The sequence below is a fragment of the Puma concolor genome, chromosome D4, assembly GCF_028749965.1.
Source record: "Puma concolor isolate L17-30 chromosome D4, mPumCon1.1.hap2, whole genome shotgun sequence".
Lineage (NCBI taxonomy): Eukaryota > Metazoa > Chordata > Mammalia > Carnivora > Felidae > Puma > Puma concolor.
Window position 1 is genome coordinate 90,470,517 of NC_141679.1, and position 15,448 is coordinate 90,485,964.

At 52.1% G+C, this 15,448-nt stretch overlaps 1 protein-coding gene across 6 annotated transcripts in view; it reads right to left on the minus strand.

Annotated features, from left to right (window-relative positions):
• Positions 1 to 15,448, minus strand: part of MED27 (mediator complex subunit 27) — a 239,800-nt gene that overhangs the window by 51,490 nt on the left and 172,862 nt on the right. For all 6 annotated transcript variants that reach the window (XM_086684348.1, XM_086684344.1, XM_086684350.1 and 3 more), the window contains one exon: positions 8,998 to 9,039. In XM_086684348.1, coding sequence (XP_086540474.1) covers positions 8,998 to 9,039 — 42 coding nt within the window. The remainder of the gene's footprint in view (positions 1 to 8,997; positions 9,040 to 15,448) is intronic.

Below are 15,448 nucleotides of genomic sequence, written 5' to 3' on the forward strand. Positions count from 1 at the left end.
TGGCCAGTGGCATTCGGGGAGCAGAGTGGAGGTGTGGGAGTGGGAAAGGCAGAGGTCGCGGGGCGCTGCTGGGAGGAGGGCCTGGGTGAACGGGAAAGCCCAGGGTGGCCACGAGGGAACTCTCCAGAGTGCTGACCAGCCTCAAGCTTCTGCCACAGGCCTCGTGCAGGGCTGCGAGGAGCTGCACACAAAAGGTCCTTGACATTTCCCAGGATTAAGGAATTAAAGCTCTTCATTTAGATGAACAAAAACCAGTTCCATGCTTTCCAGATGGTAAAATGCCAGATTCTGTTGCTGGCTGCCAGGAGAGTCCAAGCCCAAAGACACCTGAACTGTTCTGTACCCACTTGGTGTGATGTTATTTTCTGCAGGAACAGCCTTGCAGTTAGAGAAACACATCCAAAGACATCTGGGCTCCCAAGAAAACCCAGACAATACCACCTACTTCCCTATGAAAACCGAGGCAACCGCAGGGAAAAGAACAGAGTCTGCAGAGCTGGGAGAGAGCCCCGCCGCCCTGATGCTGGCTGCCTTCTGCCCAGGTCCTGCTGGGTGGGGGAGATGGGGCGTCAGGGCGGAACACATTCCTCTCGGGCGCCTTCTGGGGATCACCAGAGGTGCCCCTGGGCCTCTCAGGACACGGGGGAACGTTTCAGGTCCTGGGACCATGATTCTATGCCAGCACGTCACGGCTGCCCAAGAGGCACTGCTGGGCGGTGGTAATTTTGGGTACGGCTCACTTTGTGCCCGGGTGGGGCGGTCATATGCCCGGACGGAACTGAAGATGGCTGTCGCTTTGGTGGGAGCATGTGGGTTGTTGTGGCAGCTGGTCTTTGGATTACCTCACTAAGAACACGTAACGTCAAGCGGGCTGTATGTATATATTTGGCCATGGATTCTGAGTTCCGCGTCCCTTCCCCATAGGGTAACAGCAGCCATCACTCACTGAGCACTTCCTCTGGGCAGCCACAGTGCCAAGCACTTCTTAAGCTTTATCATCATGCAGAATCCTCACGATATGGACCCCACAAAGTAGGTTCTTTTTTCCTTTTTTTAAAATATTTTTAAATGTTTATTTATTCTTGAGAGAGAGAGGGCGCAAGCAGGGGAAGGGCAGAGAGAGAAGGAGACACAGAATCTGAAGCAGCTCCGGGCTCCGTCCGAGCTGTCAGCACAGAGCCCGACGCGGGGCTCAAACTCACAGACCATGAGATCACGACCTGAGCCGAAGTCGGACGCTTCACCGACTGAGCCCCCCAGGCGCCCGTATTATTTCCCCTTGTAACGGCCCCGGGACCTGAAGCGTGGAGACGCTGAGTCCCAGCTGGCGAGTCCACGTGGGGGGAGCCGGTTGCACATCCGGCCCGGCTGACCCCAGAGCCTGAGTCTTCTCTACTGTGTCCACAGTGAAGAGACTGCGAAGAGGTGACAGTGAAGACAAGAGGAGACGCGAGGAGGGGTCAGTGAGGCGGGAGATGGGCCGGGGGAGGAGAGCTCCCCTAGGAGAGGAGAGCGGTCACTGCGGGCGAGCACCCGAGGGAAGTCGGGGGAGCCACGGACCGGAGGCGCCCCGTGCACTCCATGCCTGTCGACTCCACCTCCCACCACTTCTCTGAGGCGAGTATTCGTCTGATCTCCATCTTACACACGGGGAAACTGAGGCAAGTCGGGCCACAGAGGGAGTAGCGGTCACCTGGCAGAACGGCTCTCAGTCACTGTGCCGGACTGCCAGTCTCTGGAAGGGTCACTGCGGGGAATGCTGACCGGGGCCCGAGACTGGGCGGGGGGCGGGGGGGGGGGGGGGCGCGAGGCAGCCTGGTGGCCCGTGGGAACAGGGCTGGGAGATGCTGGGGGGCCAGGCTTCCCGGAAGCGCTTGCCGGATTCTGGCCTGGAGCGCACGGAGCCTCGGGCCACCCGTCAGGAAGAAGCCGGCTACAGAGATGAGGCCGACTCCCTGCCTCCTCTAACGGCAGAGAGCCGAGAACCGCCTCCAGCAGGGTGGGCCGTGCCCTCCCCCTCCACCCCGACCGTGGAACGGTGTAATAGTAAGTACCCGAACAAGGCTCTCGGGCATTACCACGCTCGGCGGTGGCGGAGGGCGCCTTGTGGAGGACGGTGTCGGGCTATCGCGAGGGGGAAATGAATGATCAAATCTGTTCTGTGGATACTCGCACGTGCCCCTTACAAGAAAAGGCGGTGACGAAGCAGTACTCAAGCAGCGGGCGGACAGTGATGATCCGTCCCCGCCACTCTCAGCGCCCAGGGCCCCTCGGGCTGGCGCGCCACAACATCCACTCCCGTCTTCCTTCTGCTTATCCAACCCGCTCAATACAGCCCAGCTCTCGGCTCGGGAAAGGCTGCCCTCGGGGACGACCCTGGAATTGTCTGCCACCGCTCCTTCCCTGAAGCGAGTCGATGGCCCGGTCTAGGCCCCCGCAGGCCTTCCTCTGGCACCGCCCCTGGTCTGGGGTTGGCCCGCTGGCCCTCGCACCTCGTTTTATCTTTCTGGGAGCGCCAGGGCACACGAGGCAGCAGCGGGAGGCACAGGAACCCGGTGCCAAATGCCGCAGTTCGTTCTGCGACCGCACGGCCCGGGGAGGGCCGCGCTTTCCTCTGAAGCCTCTGGAACGATGACTGTGGACTCCGAGCTGGGCATCCGCGGGCTACGGCTTCTGTGCTTCCCTGCGACTGGAAACGTCGCGAAGGATGCGCCAGCCCCCGTGGTACGATCTCTCCCGTCCCCACCTGCCCGTCTCGGCTGCACACGCGCCCCCACCTCTCAGCCTCCCCGCCGGGACTTAACGCAGGAAGTAGCCGCAGATTTGCTCGCACTCCTCCTAAGTGCCGGGATGAAAACGCACACGGTTTTGAAACGAGGAGGCTAAAGATCAAAACGGTGGCTGCCCCTGCAGAGTTTAAATGTCAGGAAAATACGAACACGCCTGAAACCCTTCCTGGCTCTTTGTGCTTCTGCCCTTTCAGACGGCCCCCCATTCCTAAGTCCCATTCTCCGAGTCTGCTCTGCTGGAGATGGGCCGGCTATAAAAAGCCTCTTCGCCCTAGGACGAAGCGCACAGAGCCTCCGGGGCACCGCAGGAAATGACAGGAGCCTGTCGGCAGCCGTGGCCCCACAGCACGCTGTCCCCAGCCCTCCGCCGGGGGAAGGGGTCTAATGAGGAAGAGGGAAAGGGCCTACTGACAGTCCCCGCTGCAGACAAAAGGCAGGCCACATTTCGATTCACGTGGGGGGACTTGCGACAGGACCTCGTGTGCCTGTCTTTGACCCAGGGAGTCCCGCGCACGCGGCCTGAGGAGGATTTGACAGGCGTGTGCTTCTATTCTCTTAGCTCCTGACATTATCTTCCGGGAATAAAAAGGCAAGTGTGAGCTCCGCGCGGCTCTGTGAAGCAGCCCCCCTCCCACCACCTTGCTTTGTCACATCGAGGGCAAGACCCGGGAGGGGTCCCACCTTCCCAGCACGCCTCTCTCTGCGGCCGCCGTGGCTGCTTGCGGGCAGGGAAATACACAATCCGCGGTAACTGCCACCACGTGGCGAAGGAAGTCCTGGCGCTCTGCGGCACAGCAATGCTGGGAGAGGGTGCCTCCCGCCGTTCGAGGAGGCCGGGGCCGGCGGCACACAGCTGCGGCACCTGTCACCACGGGCACTGTTTTCTGCCAGGGAGAGCCCCTCTTACCGATGACCAAGGATGCTCCTTGACCGTGTCACTGTCGTCTGAAAATGCACTCTGCTCCTGATTCGGGTCCGGCCTTTCCGGACAGTGGGGATAACTAGCCCTCCCCTGCCTGGTCCGCCTGCGTGGGTGTCAGAGGGCCGACGCCAGGCAGGAGGGGATGTTTTCCGCGGCACTGTCAGTTGCTTTCTGGGGACTGCTACCAGTAATGTCGATCGGGGACGCCCGAAATCTAAGTGGGTGGACAAGCAGCAAATAGGATTCTGAGACAAAGCGGAGACTAAAAGGGAGAGTTTAGAAGTGTTGCCCCCTAACTCTTCTCTGTTGGCATTCTGAGTCTGAAATGCCAAATAGCATCCAATAAATCGCACCAGATCCTCAGAACCCGCAGCAAAGTGGCCCCAGCTTTGCTCTATCGTGCGGTGTGTCCCCTGTCCCCCAACGCTGCCTGAGACTCACACAGAAAAATAAGCAAGGTACCGTCCTGCCCCTTCGTGAGCGAGGCCACACTATGTGTCCCCATCCTCCCCACCAGCGTCTAACGCAAACACAGGACTTTTTGAACAAGACCTCAAACCCTTTCCATGTGATGATGATTAGTTAAAAGCTTCCCTGATAAAAGATTGAACTTAATTCTATACTATTTTCCAGTATCTTCCTTACACTGACAGCAAACAGACAATGTTTTAGTCGGGAAGCCAGAGGACTCTTTAACCCGCAAACCCTTACCTGCCCCTGGAACAGGAAAAGGACTCTTCACTCCCTGTAATCAGAGGGTACCATCACCTATCCCCAAATTACAGCTCGTTAATTGAGTACAGGTCAGTATCAGAGGTCAAGTCCATTTAGGTAACAACAGTCGAAGGTACGGATGACAAGGAGCGTCACAAAGGGCTCTGCCCACATACGACGCGCCGATCAGCAGTTGAGGTAAAACCCCCATCCCTACAAATGCGTCCGCTTCTCCTGCTTCAGATGCGTTACATAAACTACGAGGGAGGAACTGGGGTGGGGGGGGGGGGGGGCTGCTCCACGTCTCTGGCTAGACTAATATCAAATTTTAAACACTGCTTCTGTGTGTGTTTGTGGTTTTAAACAAATACAAAGAGTGCTTGGCGGGTTATTTTTAGGGGAGGTAGAATAAAAATATAGCACTGTCTCTCCACATCTATGCCTGACCAAATCCGTGTCTCACACATTTTACAACTTCCTAATAAACTTTACGCTCGCATTCAAAAATACTTAATACTACACAGAACATTAAAATACACACACACACACACACGCACACACACATATATATATGCAGAGGCAAGCATGTGCAAGCCCTTGTCACACGGGGTATTTGTATGGAAATTGGACCATTGTCAAAAGGCCAGGTTATGGTCTGCAATGCTCATGGCTCCCCGAAGCCACCGCCTGCCTGTGCGGAGCCCGGGGAAGGGAGCTCATCGCAATACCACAGAGGGACACCAAGAGGAAGCAGGTTAAAAAAACAAAACCACTTTAATGCTCCTCACTATCGAAGCGACACACAGTGCAAGATAATGACGGCTGTCCTTTCTCTTTAGAATGCTTTTCCACAGCTGCTGGGGGAAAACTGACGAAGGCAGTCAGCCTGGATAAAGTCGGCACGCAAGGCTGAGACCTTACGCATGCTCAACAAGTACGTGCCGCAGGTATGGTCGCTTAGATAAGGACGCTACGACTCACGTGCAGCAGCCTGCCCGTGACCACACACATTTTCCTGCAGGCTCTGGGCCGAGAGTCGGCGGCTCTTTTCTCCATTTTCCTTCTAGCTAGCTCAGCTGGGTAAAGGAGTGTTAGAGGAGTCAAGACCATCATTTTCTTTTTAAAATAAACTCAATTTTGGACTAGAAAAGTTGCAACGATGGTGCACGCAGCTCCCACGTACCCCTCGCCCAGTTTCCCCGTTAATATCCTTCACGACCGGGTACCCTTGGCACAACTAAGAAACCAGCATTGGTTACTTACTATTGATTTTCTCATTAACAACTCATTTTCTCATTAACATCCTCTTTTTGTTTCACGATCCAACCCAGGATTGCATGTTCTATTTGACTGTGATAAGATCGTGAAGCTTTAGGGGCGCCTGGGTGGCTCAGTCGGTTAAGCGTCTCACTTCGGCTCAGGTCATGATCTCACGGTTCATGGGTTTGAGCCCCGGGTAGGGTTCTGTGCTGACAGCTCGGAGCCCGGGGCCTGCTTCGGATTCTGTGTCTCCCTCTCTCTCCGCCCCTCCCCTGCTCATACTGTCTCTCTCTCAAAAAAACATTAAAAAAGAAAAAAAAAAAAAAAAGATCGTGAAACTTTAATGCTTTTACAGGCTCCCTAAATGTGTGGTGTTGCGTCTCAGACCCCTCTCCTAGCCCTAGGCATCTGTCCTATCTTAGCCTTTCACGTACAAGGGTCCAGGGAACAACGTGGAGTGATGTATTAAGCACCATTAGAGGGCTGGTCCATTTGCTGCTTTGATACAAAAGCCTTAAGCTCACTGCTTAACGGGGACGGGGTCTCCTTTTGGGGTGATGAAAAGGTTTTGGGAGCAGAGGGTTCCACAGCACCACAAAGGTTCTACAAATCACAGAACTGTGTTAATTTTATGTTGTGTGAATTTCACCTGCGTTACAAAAAAAACAAAAAAACAAACAAACCTCCGTGCTCTCCCTCTAAGCTACCTGGCATCCCTTGGACGCAACTATGACTCAAGTGGAAATGACGTGGGCTCAGCTTTCAAAACCGTGTCCCTCCTCCGCACCAATCCCTTCAATGGAATCGAGAATAAGATCCAAATTCTGCAGCAGGACCTAGAGGCACCTGCCCAGCCTGGGCTCTGCCTCTCTGCTCCACTGCACGCTCCGATGGCCCAGCCTTCGATGGTTCTTAGAACGTGCTCCTCAACACCAGGTTTCTGGGCTGCCGCTTCCGTGGCCCGCCAAGCGTCTCCCGTGGCTCTCTGCACGACCGGCGCGTCTCATGAGGTGCCCGTCCTGTTAGGTTTTGCCCCATAAAGTCCTCCTGGCACCGCCCCAACGAGAGGGGCCCCTCCTGTTCTGGATTTCGGGCCCTCATTAACAACCTAGAGTCATCATCTTCCTCGTCTGTCTCGTTTTCCCTTGTATCCCTAGCACCTTGCGCTAGGTGCCTGGCACATGGCAAAAGGGGCTCAATAAATAACTGTTGCTGAGCCGGATGAGGCAGCAGAGGAAATTGCAACCAACTCCATCATGTCCACTGCCGAATGAAAGCAGAGACGGGGGATGGCTGAGGGCAGGGGAAAGTAGCTGGTACCCCGCAGGGGAACCGGCTGGGGCGCTGTGGGGGGGTGCGGGGAGCCCGCGTAAGCCCCAGGTGCTGAGCTGCTCCGGGGAAGGGCCCCTTCCACCATCAGAAGCTGGGAGAAGATCTTCTGTAGTCACATTGCCTTTCTTCCGACATTTCCCAAACACCATTTCGTGGGGAAGCCCGACATTGGAAAAAGAAGTCACCAGGGTGTTAGGTGGGGGTGGGGGTAGGGTGAAGACGGGGCCAGCCTGCCTCTCTCAGCCTGTGCTAGGCACCTGCGTAGACCACAGGGCTCTGAGGAACGGAGCTTAAAAACTGGGTTAGCTTGGAACTCAAAAGCCTGTGTTTTTCTTTTTTCTTTCTTTTTTTTTTTAAGGTCTGATTTCTGTACAGCAAAACTCACCCTTTGTAGGTGTGAGAGAACAGGAAAAAATACATGTATTTTTTTCATCTCCGTCCCTGGTTCCTGGCATAGAGCTCCTGAAACCCTAAGCGACAGAGTGCTAGGGGTATCTCTCGTTCTAATGAGGGGACCATGGGTGGGCACCTGGATGGGGGCTGGTCACCAGAAAGACCAAGCCATGATCAGAGTAATTAGAGGCTTAGAATTTTTCATCCCATCCCCCATCCTCGAGAGAAAGGGAGTGGGGCTGGAAACAGAGTTAATTATCAAGTATGTCTGCGTGAGGGGGCCTCCATGAACTCCCAGCAGCACAGGGGCGCTGGGCTGGGTCAGTTGGTGGACTCTTGATCTCAAGAGCTGTGAGTTCGAGCCCCACGCTGGGTGTAGAGATTACTTAAAAATAAAATCTTGGGGCGCCTGGGTGGCTCAGTCGGTTAAGCATCCGACTTCGGCTCAGGTCACGATCTCACGGTTCGTGGGTTCGAGCCCCGCATCAGGCTCTGTGCTGACAGCTCGGAGCCTGGAGCCTGTTTCAGATTCTGTGTCTCCCTCTCTCTCTGCCCCTCCCCCACTCGTGCTCTGTCTCCCTCTGTCTCAAAAATAAATAAACATTAAAAAATTAAAAAAGAAAGAAAGAAAGAAAGAAAGAAAAGAAAAGAAAAGAAAAGAAAAGAAAAGAAAAGAAAAGAAAATCTTAAAATCCCAGTAGTACAGGGCTCGGGGCGCTTCCAGACTGGCCAACACAACCCCAGAAGGGTGATGTGCCCCCACTCCACAGGGACAGAAGCGTCTGTGCTTGAGACCCTCCCAGACCTTGCCCTGTGTGCCTCTTCATCTGCCTGTTCACTTGTATCCTTTCTCGGGTCCTTTAATAAACTGGGAGGAGTTAAGCAGGCATGTCCCTGAGTTGTGCGAGCTGCTCTGGCGAATTAACAGATGGGCGCCGGGGAACCTCTAATCTACGGCTGGTAGCACAGAAGCACGGGTAAGAACCCGAACTTGTCACTGCGGTGTCTCCGGGTACACAGTGTCAGACTGAGCTAAGCTGTAGGACACCCAGCTGGGGTCCGGGACTTGCCTGTTATTGTGGGGCAAACCCCCACACATCTGGTGACCAGAAGAGGCAGAGGTGAAGTGTTTTATGTGCCCAGTAAAGGCGACTCACTGGAGACAAACACAGGAGGGAAGGACTGGGGTGTCCCCTGTATAGTAAGGAAAACGCAGGTCTTCCTCTAGGGTAGGTATATGGTTCCAGGAGTTTGGAAACATAATAGTGTGCAATCACCACCACAATTAAGATCCAGAATATTTCCATCACCCTAACACATCTCCTCTTGCCCCTTTGGGGACAATCTCTTGCCCTTACTCCTAGCCCCTGGAAACCACTGGTCTGATTTCTGTCCCTAAGGTTTTCTCTTTTCTAGAATGTCATATAAGTGGAATCGTATCGTGAGCAACCTTTTGTGTCTGGCTTTTTTCGTTAAACACACACACACACACAAAACAACCCTCTAACTTAAGACCAATGTTTATACTTTAAAGCATTCACATTTCTCTTACTGCCTCATGAGTAAGAAGCAAAAAATAAAGCTTACCTTCTGGAAAACTTGATAGTTGGATTTGGACCATATATCAAGCTGGGGGGGAAAGAGAGAAAAGCATCATCAGCATCGCTTTTAGAATTTTGGACTTCAAGAGATGACGCTGTAACCCCTGCTATACCTGTCAGCTTGAAATAATAAACGTGATTACGGAATAACAGAACCATGGCATTGCACAGGCATCTCAAATGTCCTGCTTGACTTTCTTCTTTCTCAGCCTGTCAGTGATTTAAGGAAGCCAACAGAAGGGACACAGAGAAGTCAGTTGGAGTCACCTGCTGCATCCAAGGCCACATGAGCTGAGCTTCTGGCTCACTCTTCTAACCTGGACTCCTACCACGGTTCTCTTGAATGCCAATGTCAATCCTGCCTCAGGACCTTTACACTTGCTGTACCCTTTGCCTGAAATCCTCACATGGCTCCTCGTAGCTCTCTGCAGCTCAAATGTCACCTTATTAGAGAGTCATATGCCAGTTACCATGTCTAAGATATTATTTCCACATGTGCTATCTTGATTCTCTTTGTCTTTTTAAAAATTTGAAATTTTCATTATGCTTAAAACTGTCTGGAACTTTTTTTTAAGTTTATTTAAGAGAGAGAGGGAGAGCAGGGGAGGAGCAGAGAGAGAGGGAGAGAGAGAGAGAGAGAGAAAGAGAGAGAGAGAATCCCAAGCCGGCTCTGAGCTGTCAGCACAGAGCCCAATGTGGGGCTCGATCCAATCAACTGTGAGGTCATGACTTGAGCTGAAATCAAGAGTCGGACGCTCAATCGAATGAGCTACCCAGGCGCCCCAGCCTGGAACGTTCTTTTGCTCATGTTGTCCTGATGTGGGACCTAGCATGTCATAGACATCAGTAGGTCTTTGCCGAGTGGAGGAAAGCTAGCAGCTTCCAGCTGCTGAGAGGACCTGTTCCATGCCAAGCACCACCCTGGGCCCTCCATATGCACTCTCACTTAATCCCTGGAATAAGCCAGTGTGGCTGGTCCCACTAGCAACCTTACTTTCCAGAATGAGACAATGGTTCGGAGCCATCTGATTGCCTGTGGTAATGTGGAGGGGCTTCCTTATGGATGGTCTCCCCCTGTGGTGCTCAAGCTTGGCTGGTCAGAAGCTGCGGGGCTGTTTTTGTTTTTGTTGTTTTTGTTTTTTGTTTTTGATGTACAGATTCCTTGGTTCCTCCCCAGGAGTGTCTGAATTAGCAGTTTTACAAGTGGGCCTGAGAATCTGTTCATTTGTTTGTCTGTTTTAGCTTTGCTTCCCAAACGGTGACACAACTGTGGTGGCCGGTCAGGCCAGGGACCCTTGATCTTGCACACCCCTCCTTCACAAACGAGGGAGCAGGAGATCCCGGCTGGGGCTTGGAGTAAGCCCAGGCCAGTCCTCCTCTGGCTCTACCTGATCGTGCACAGGGCACTTCGGTGGTTTATTCTAATCAGAAGGATTTTTGTTTTACAGTTTCGTTATGATGAATCAAGTCAATGCATTCTCATTGTTTCATGAGTTTAGAACAAATGAAGTATAGCAAAAATACAATGACCCCCAACACAGTGCTGGCTCAAGGATAGTGCAGATTAAAAGACGGGCTGTCAGTATGTCCCCTGGGTATGTCCCCCTCCAACTCTAACATAGGAGTTCAAGAGCTGAACAAATTGAAACAGCTGGTCAATGGGCCTCTTGGAACCTGCCTTTGGGGTTGGCCAGTGGTCAAGGTAGAAGCCTGAGATATGACTGCATGGCCTATAGGTTGTGTTATTGATTTTGGAGCACCTGGGAACAAGAGAAGCAATCAGATGGGACGATTCCTCTAAGAAGACAGGGAGTGGAGTGTTTTGCTTGGCTGGACCACTTCAGGGTTTTGTTTTGTTCTGAGGAAAACACCAAAACCTGCTTTTCCGAAAATGGTCCTTGGAAATCAAAAGGTAGTCTGTGAGCTGGCATGCATTCGGTTCTCCCCGGCTTCTTCCTGTTCAGAATTAGTTTCGTGTAAACTTCGCTGTGTTTGAGAACTTTCAGGCCAAGGAGGAGGCGGAGAGGATTCTAAGGAAGCCCTTTGACCCCCTGCGTGGCTCCTGCTGGAGAGGGCAGGCTTAGCGGATCCAAGCCCAGGAAAAGGACTGGAAGAACACCGCCTGAACGTTCACTCGAATTGGCCCACCCCTCCTCATTCCCTCTGCTGTTACCAGCTCCTTCCCGGTTTCCACAGACGCCCCTAACTGACCCTGTTCCTTCTACTCTGGCTCAGCTGCTCTCCAGAAAGGGGATATCAATGTTCAGTCACTGTCCCCTGCCCACCCCCCACCTCCACTTAAACCACTTGATTAAAAAAAAAAAATCTTTAGGGGCGCCTGGGTGGCGCAATCGGTTAAGCGTCCGACTTCAGCCAGGTCACGATCTCGCGGTCCGTGAGTTCCAGCCCCGCGTCGGGCTCTGGGCTGATGGCTCAGAGCCTGGAGCCTGTTTCCGATTCTGTGTCTCCCTCTCTCTCTGCCCCTTCCCCGTTCATGCTCTGTCTCTCTCTGTCCCAAAAATAAATAAACGTTGAAAAAAAATTTAAAAAAAAAAAAAAAAATCTTTAGGCATTAGAATTTTAATTTGGCAGGTTAGCAATTTGTAGGGGGAAAAGTGACATGTTACCTCCAGGTAACTCCGAAGGAAACCTCAGAAGAACTCTATGAAATGAATTCCCCACACTGTCCATTGTGGGGAAGAAAAGCGGCCGGCCAGCCGGTCGTGCCTAGGGGAAGTCAGGTCCCTGCTGGGTTCTCAGGGCCACAGTGTAGCCCAGGGCTTTAAAATGCTGCACTTAAAGATTATTCAGAGAGGGCAGAACGAATAAGAATGATTTTTTTTTTTTTTTTTTTTTTTTTTGTAGCTCTTAGCTCTACCAAATCACTGCCAAGACGACAGGGAGATGCCAAAGATTCTAAATCTACATTTTAGGGAGAAAAGCATCAGTGTCTCTACTTGGAACTGAGGCCGCTCTCCTTCCATTTGAAGCCCACAGATGTTTCTTCCGAGGTTCTCCACGGTTTATCCCTCCTGCCTGCCTGTTCCCATCAGACGTAGGCAGACTAAGACATAAACACAGGGCCGTGGAAAGACAGACAAGGAAGAAGCTGCACAGAAACCAAAAAGTTCTAGTTTTTATTTAAAAGAGACAATTAAAAAAAAAAAACTCTTCGGTATCTGCAGACTGTTTTAATGGAGAAATTATCCAGGGAGAAATACGCACAAGTTTAATTAAGAGGTGGACTCTCCAGCCTAATTGTGGCTTCTCAAAACACACCATGCTCATTCAAAGTGAGCACGCTGCTCTTTTCGGAAGGTGGTTTAAATATATTATTCAGGACCCTAGGGAATAGCTCCAACCATCTGGGAACGAAGGATGTCAGGCGATACAGCCTATGTAACAGGTGCACACGGGTAAGAAGGGGATCCGACGACAATGGGTCCCCGCGTTGCTGCAAAGGCACAGCAGGCAGTTTGTAACTTGATTTTCTGCTAGATCTATGCCAAAGAAAGCCACTGAAGTGAGTGTTCTGGAGTCAGTGCCCTGCCTTTCCTCAGGGCCAGGAAGATTTCAGAAATTCATTTCAGGGAACCAGGACGGATCCAAGTGAATATTTATTAGCTTCAGCTTATTTGCTGCAGAGGCAGGCATGGCTACCAATTTTTTACTGGCTGTGATATTCAAAAAGGAGCCTTCTGGAAGCTGTAAACTTTCAGCCTGATGAATGGGAAATTATTCTGCACTACAGGGAAAGAAATTAAAGCACCCCTCAGTATTCTGGGCGAGCATTAGGAAAACCTTAAAATGGAAAAGCCAACTGTATGGTAATTGGTGGCTGAATCTGCAGTCTTTAGGAGTAGCCTCTGGGCCTCCGGGGATTGGAATGAGTATTTGGGGGGTAGGAGTGTGCTCTATTCTTGGGTAAAATGGAAACAAACCCCACAGACGATCAACTGCTCCAGCATAGACACATCAGGTTCGACATCAAGACGTCAAAGGGCCTCTCGACTAACGAGAATGGTGACAATCAGCTGAGTTACCAAAGAGAACACTCAGCACGCCCAACGTCAGGAGGCGAGGACACGGCGGCTACGTCACTGACCCCCGCCATCGGCATCTCTAGCACACCCAGCGAGGGCAGACGCCATTCGCGAGGGACCATGCATTTGGTCCGCACGATACCTGCGTTACCTTTCTAAATGCTTCCAGGGTTCCGGACGAGGATGATAAAACCATTCCCGACTCACAGAGGAGGACACTGAGGCTCACAGAAGTTGAGTAACCTGCCCAAGACCACACAATGAGTATGTGGTGGAAAATTCAAAACCAGGCCTGTCCCCAGAGGCCCAGCTGTCAACCTGGAGGACTGCCTATCGGCTAGAATCCAGGAGTGCCGACTGCTAGCACCCCTGAGCTGTCGTGGCTGTTGCGGGGGGCGGGGGGGGGGCACACTCTTGCGAAGTTCAGTAGGACAAGTCTGCTTCGAGGCCTGCTCATGTGACAGTCGTCGCCACTGAAGTGAAAACTTCTGGCAGCTTATCGGGAACTTACCAATTCTTCATTTCCAAAAACACAGTACAAGATACTATAAATTATCTAAAACGGACAATTCCAAAGAAAACGTAGAAAGCCTCACGAGGGTCTTCCAACTTTTAAAGCTTTTGTTTATTGGCAGCTTCACCTTGCAAGGTCAACAGGTGATGAGTCTGTGGGGGGTGGAGGGCCACAGACCAGCAGCGGTCCTACACTTCTCCGTGACTGTCCCGGTTTTCCAAACCATCCGCTTCTACGTGGTCCCCTTCTTAATGTGCCCACTCTTCCCTGGAGAATACAGAGGTGGGCAAGTCTTCCCAAAGAGAGTAGTGGTACAAGTCGGCGGCTCAACTTTTCACTTGCCATCAGGACAGACACTCGTTGCCAAAAACTGCGGAAAGCACAACTCCGGGGTACCCTCTGCATGCGAATTGCACCGGGTCCCCTTCCCCGTCTTCCCCCCTTCCCCCATAAGCAACGAGAGGCCGTTTTTCTGAAGGTCGTCTGAACAATTTCAAAGGCTATAACAAATCAAAATGTTCCCTGCATCTAATATCAAACGGGGCCGATGCCAACACTTATTAGAGAAATCAGATTCCAGCTTCCCCAGCCCCCTCGACCCCCCTCCCCTGCCACGCACACACCCCACTTTGAAGTGGGAAGAATGCAGGGATCAGAAATCACCCTGGAGACAGCTCTGGCTGTCTTTGAAGGTTCCCTTTGATACTACTATTTCTCTCCCTCTCTTTCGCTAGGAGGCTAAAAGCTGCCTTTTTTATTGATATGGGGTAATTAATGAAGCTATAGCATTAACATAACCTAAATCCCCTAATAAGATAAATTCAACCGAGACACTTATATTTCTTCAGTTAAGTCTGACGGGTGTAAAATCAGGACAATGGCCAGGTATTCAACTTAAATCTGCCTTTTAACATGCTGAGTCATGGCTCTCCGCTCCTCCCTGGTTACCATGAATAGCGGGTTGGTAAGTTTTAAAAGCATTTTTGTATTTTATTAGAGGAATGAGTGTACAGGAGCTTGATATCAAAAATACGCATCCCAGGTAAAGAGGCAGACCGATTAGGGCAGTGGTGGCCGGTGGTTACTGCAAAACGCAAAGTGACAGCCTTGCAGGGATTCTGACGGGGAAAAAACCTGCCCGGTCTGGAAATGAGGGCGGGGGGGGGGGGGGGGGGGCGGGTAGCGGAGGGTGGCGCTGGGCCACTATTGCAACCAAAGGGCCAATTAAACTTTTCAGGACGTGCGGGCTGCTTGGGGTCTGGGGGACACAGACCTGCTGCGGTCGGAGAGGTTCAGGCCCCAGCAAGTCGGTGGCTTTCCAAGCCACACCCACCGTATCAGTGGCTGTGCTGAGACTGCAGCAGATTACCCCCAGGCCAGCACCCGGGCACCAGCTCAGCAAACACAGGGCTGCAGGTTTGGAACAGCAAAACTGCAGGCAGCAATCTGTTCTTGCGGACCACACCCCAAGCTCCCACGGCTCCTTCCAAAGGTTACGTTTTCTTTGGGGTAGGCGAGACATTTCCACACATTAATTACCCTGATGCTTACGTGTATATAAATATATATAGATTCACATCCACCAGCATCAGTACTGAAAATAGAACGCTAATAACGTCTGCATGGTTTTGTAAAGTGCTCTGAAAAAAAGAAGGGGCTAATCAAATTGGCTAGGATTCGATTCCGGGCAGACCAGCCGATTGAGGGCATCTCGGCCAGATGAGGTGAATGTACCTTTAAAACCACCAGCGACTCGGTCCTCTCGATCTCACTCTTCCCAGTGTTAGGGTCCCTGCTGACCACTTGGGCCGATGTGTGCAGCTGTAAAACGTGGCGAGAGGCCTCCAGTATCGCATGTGTGATGTGAATCATAGCTGAAT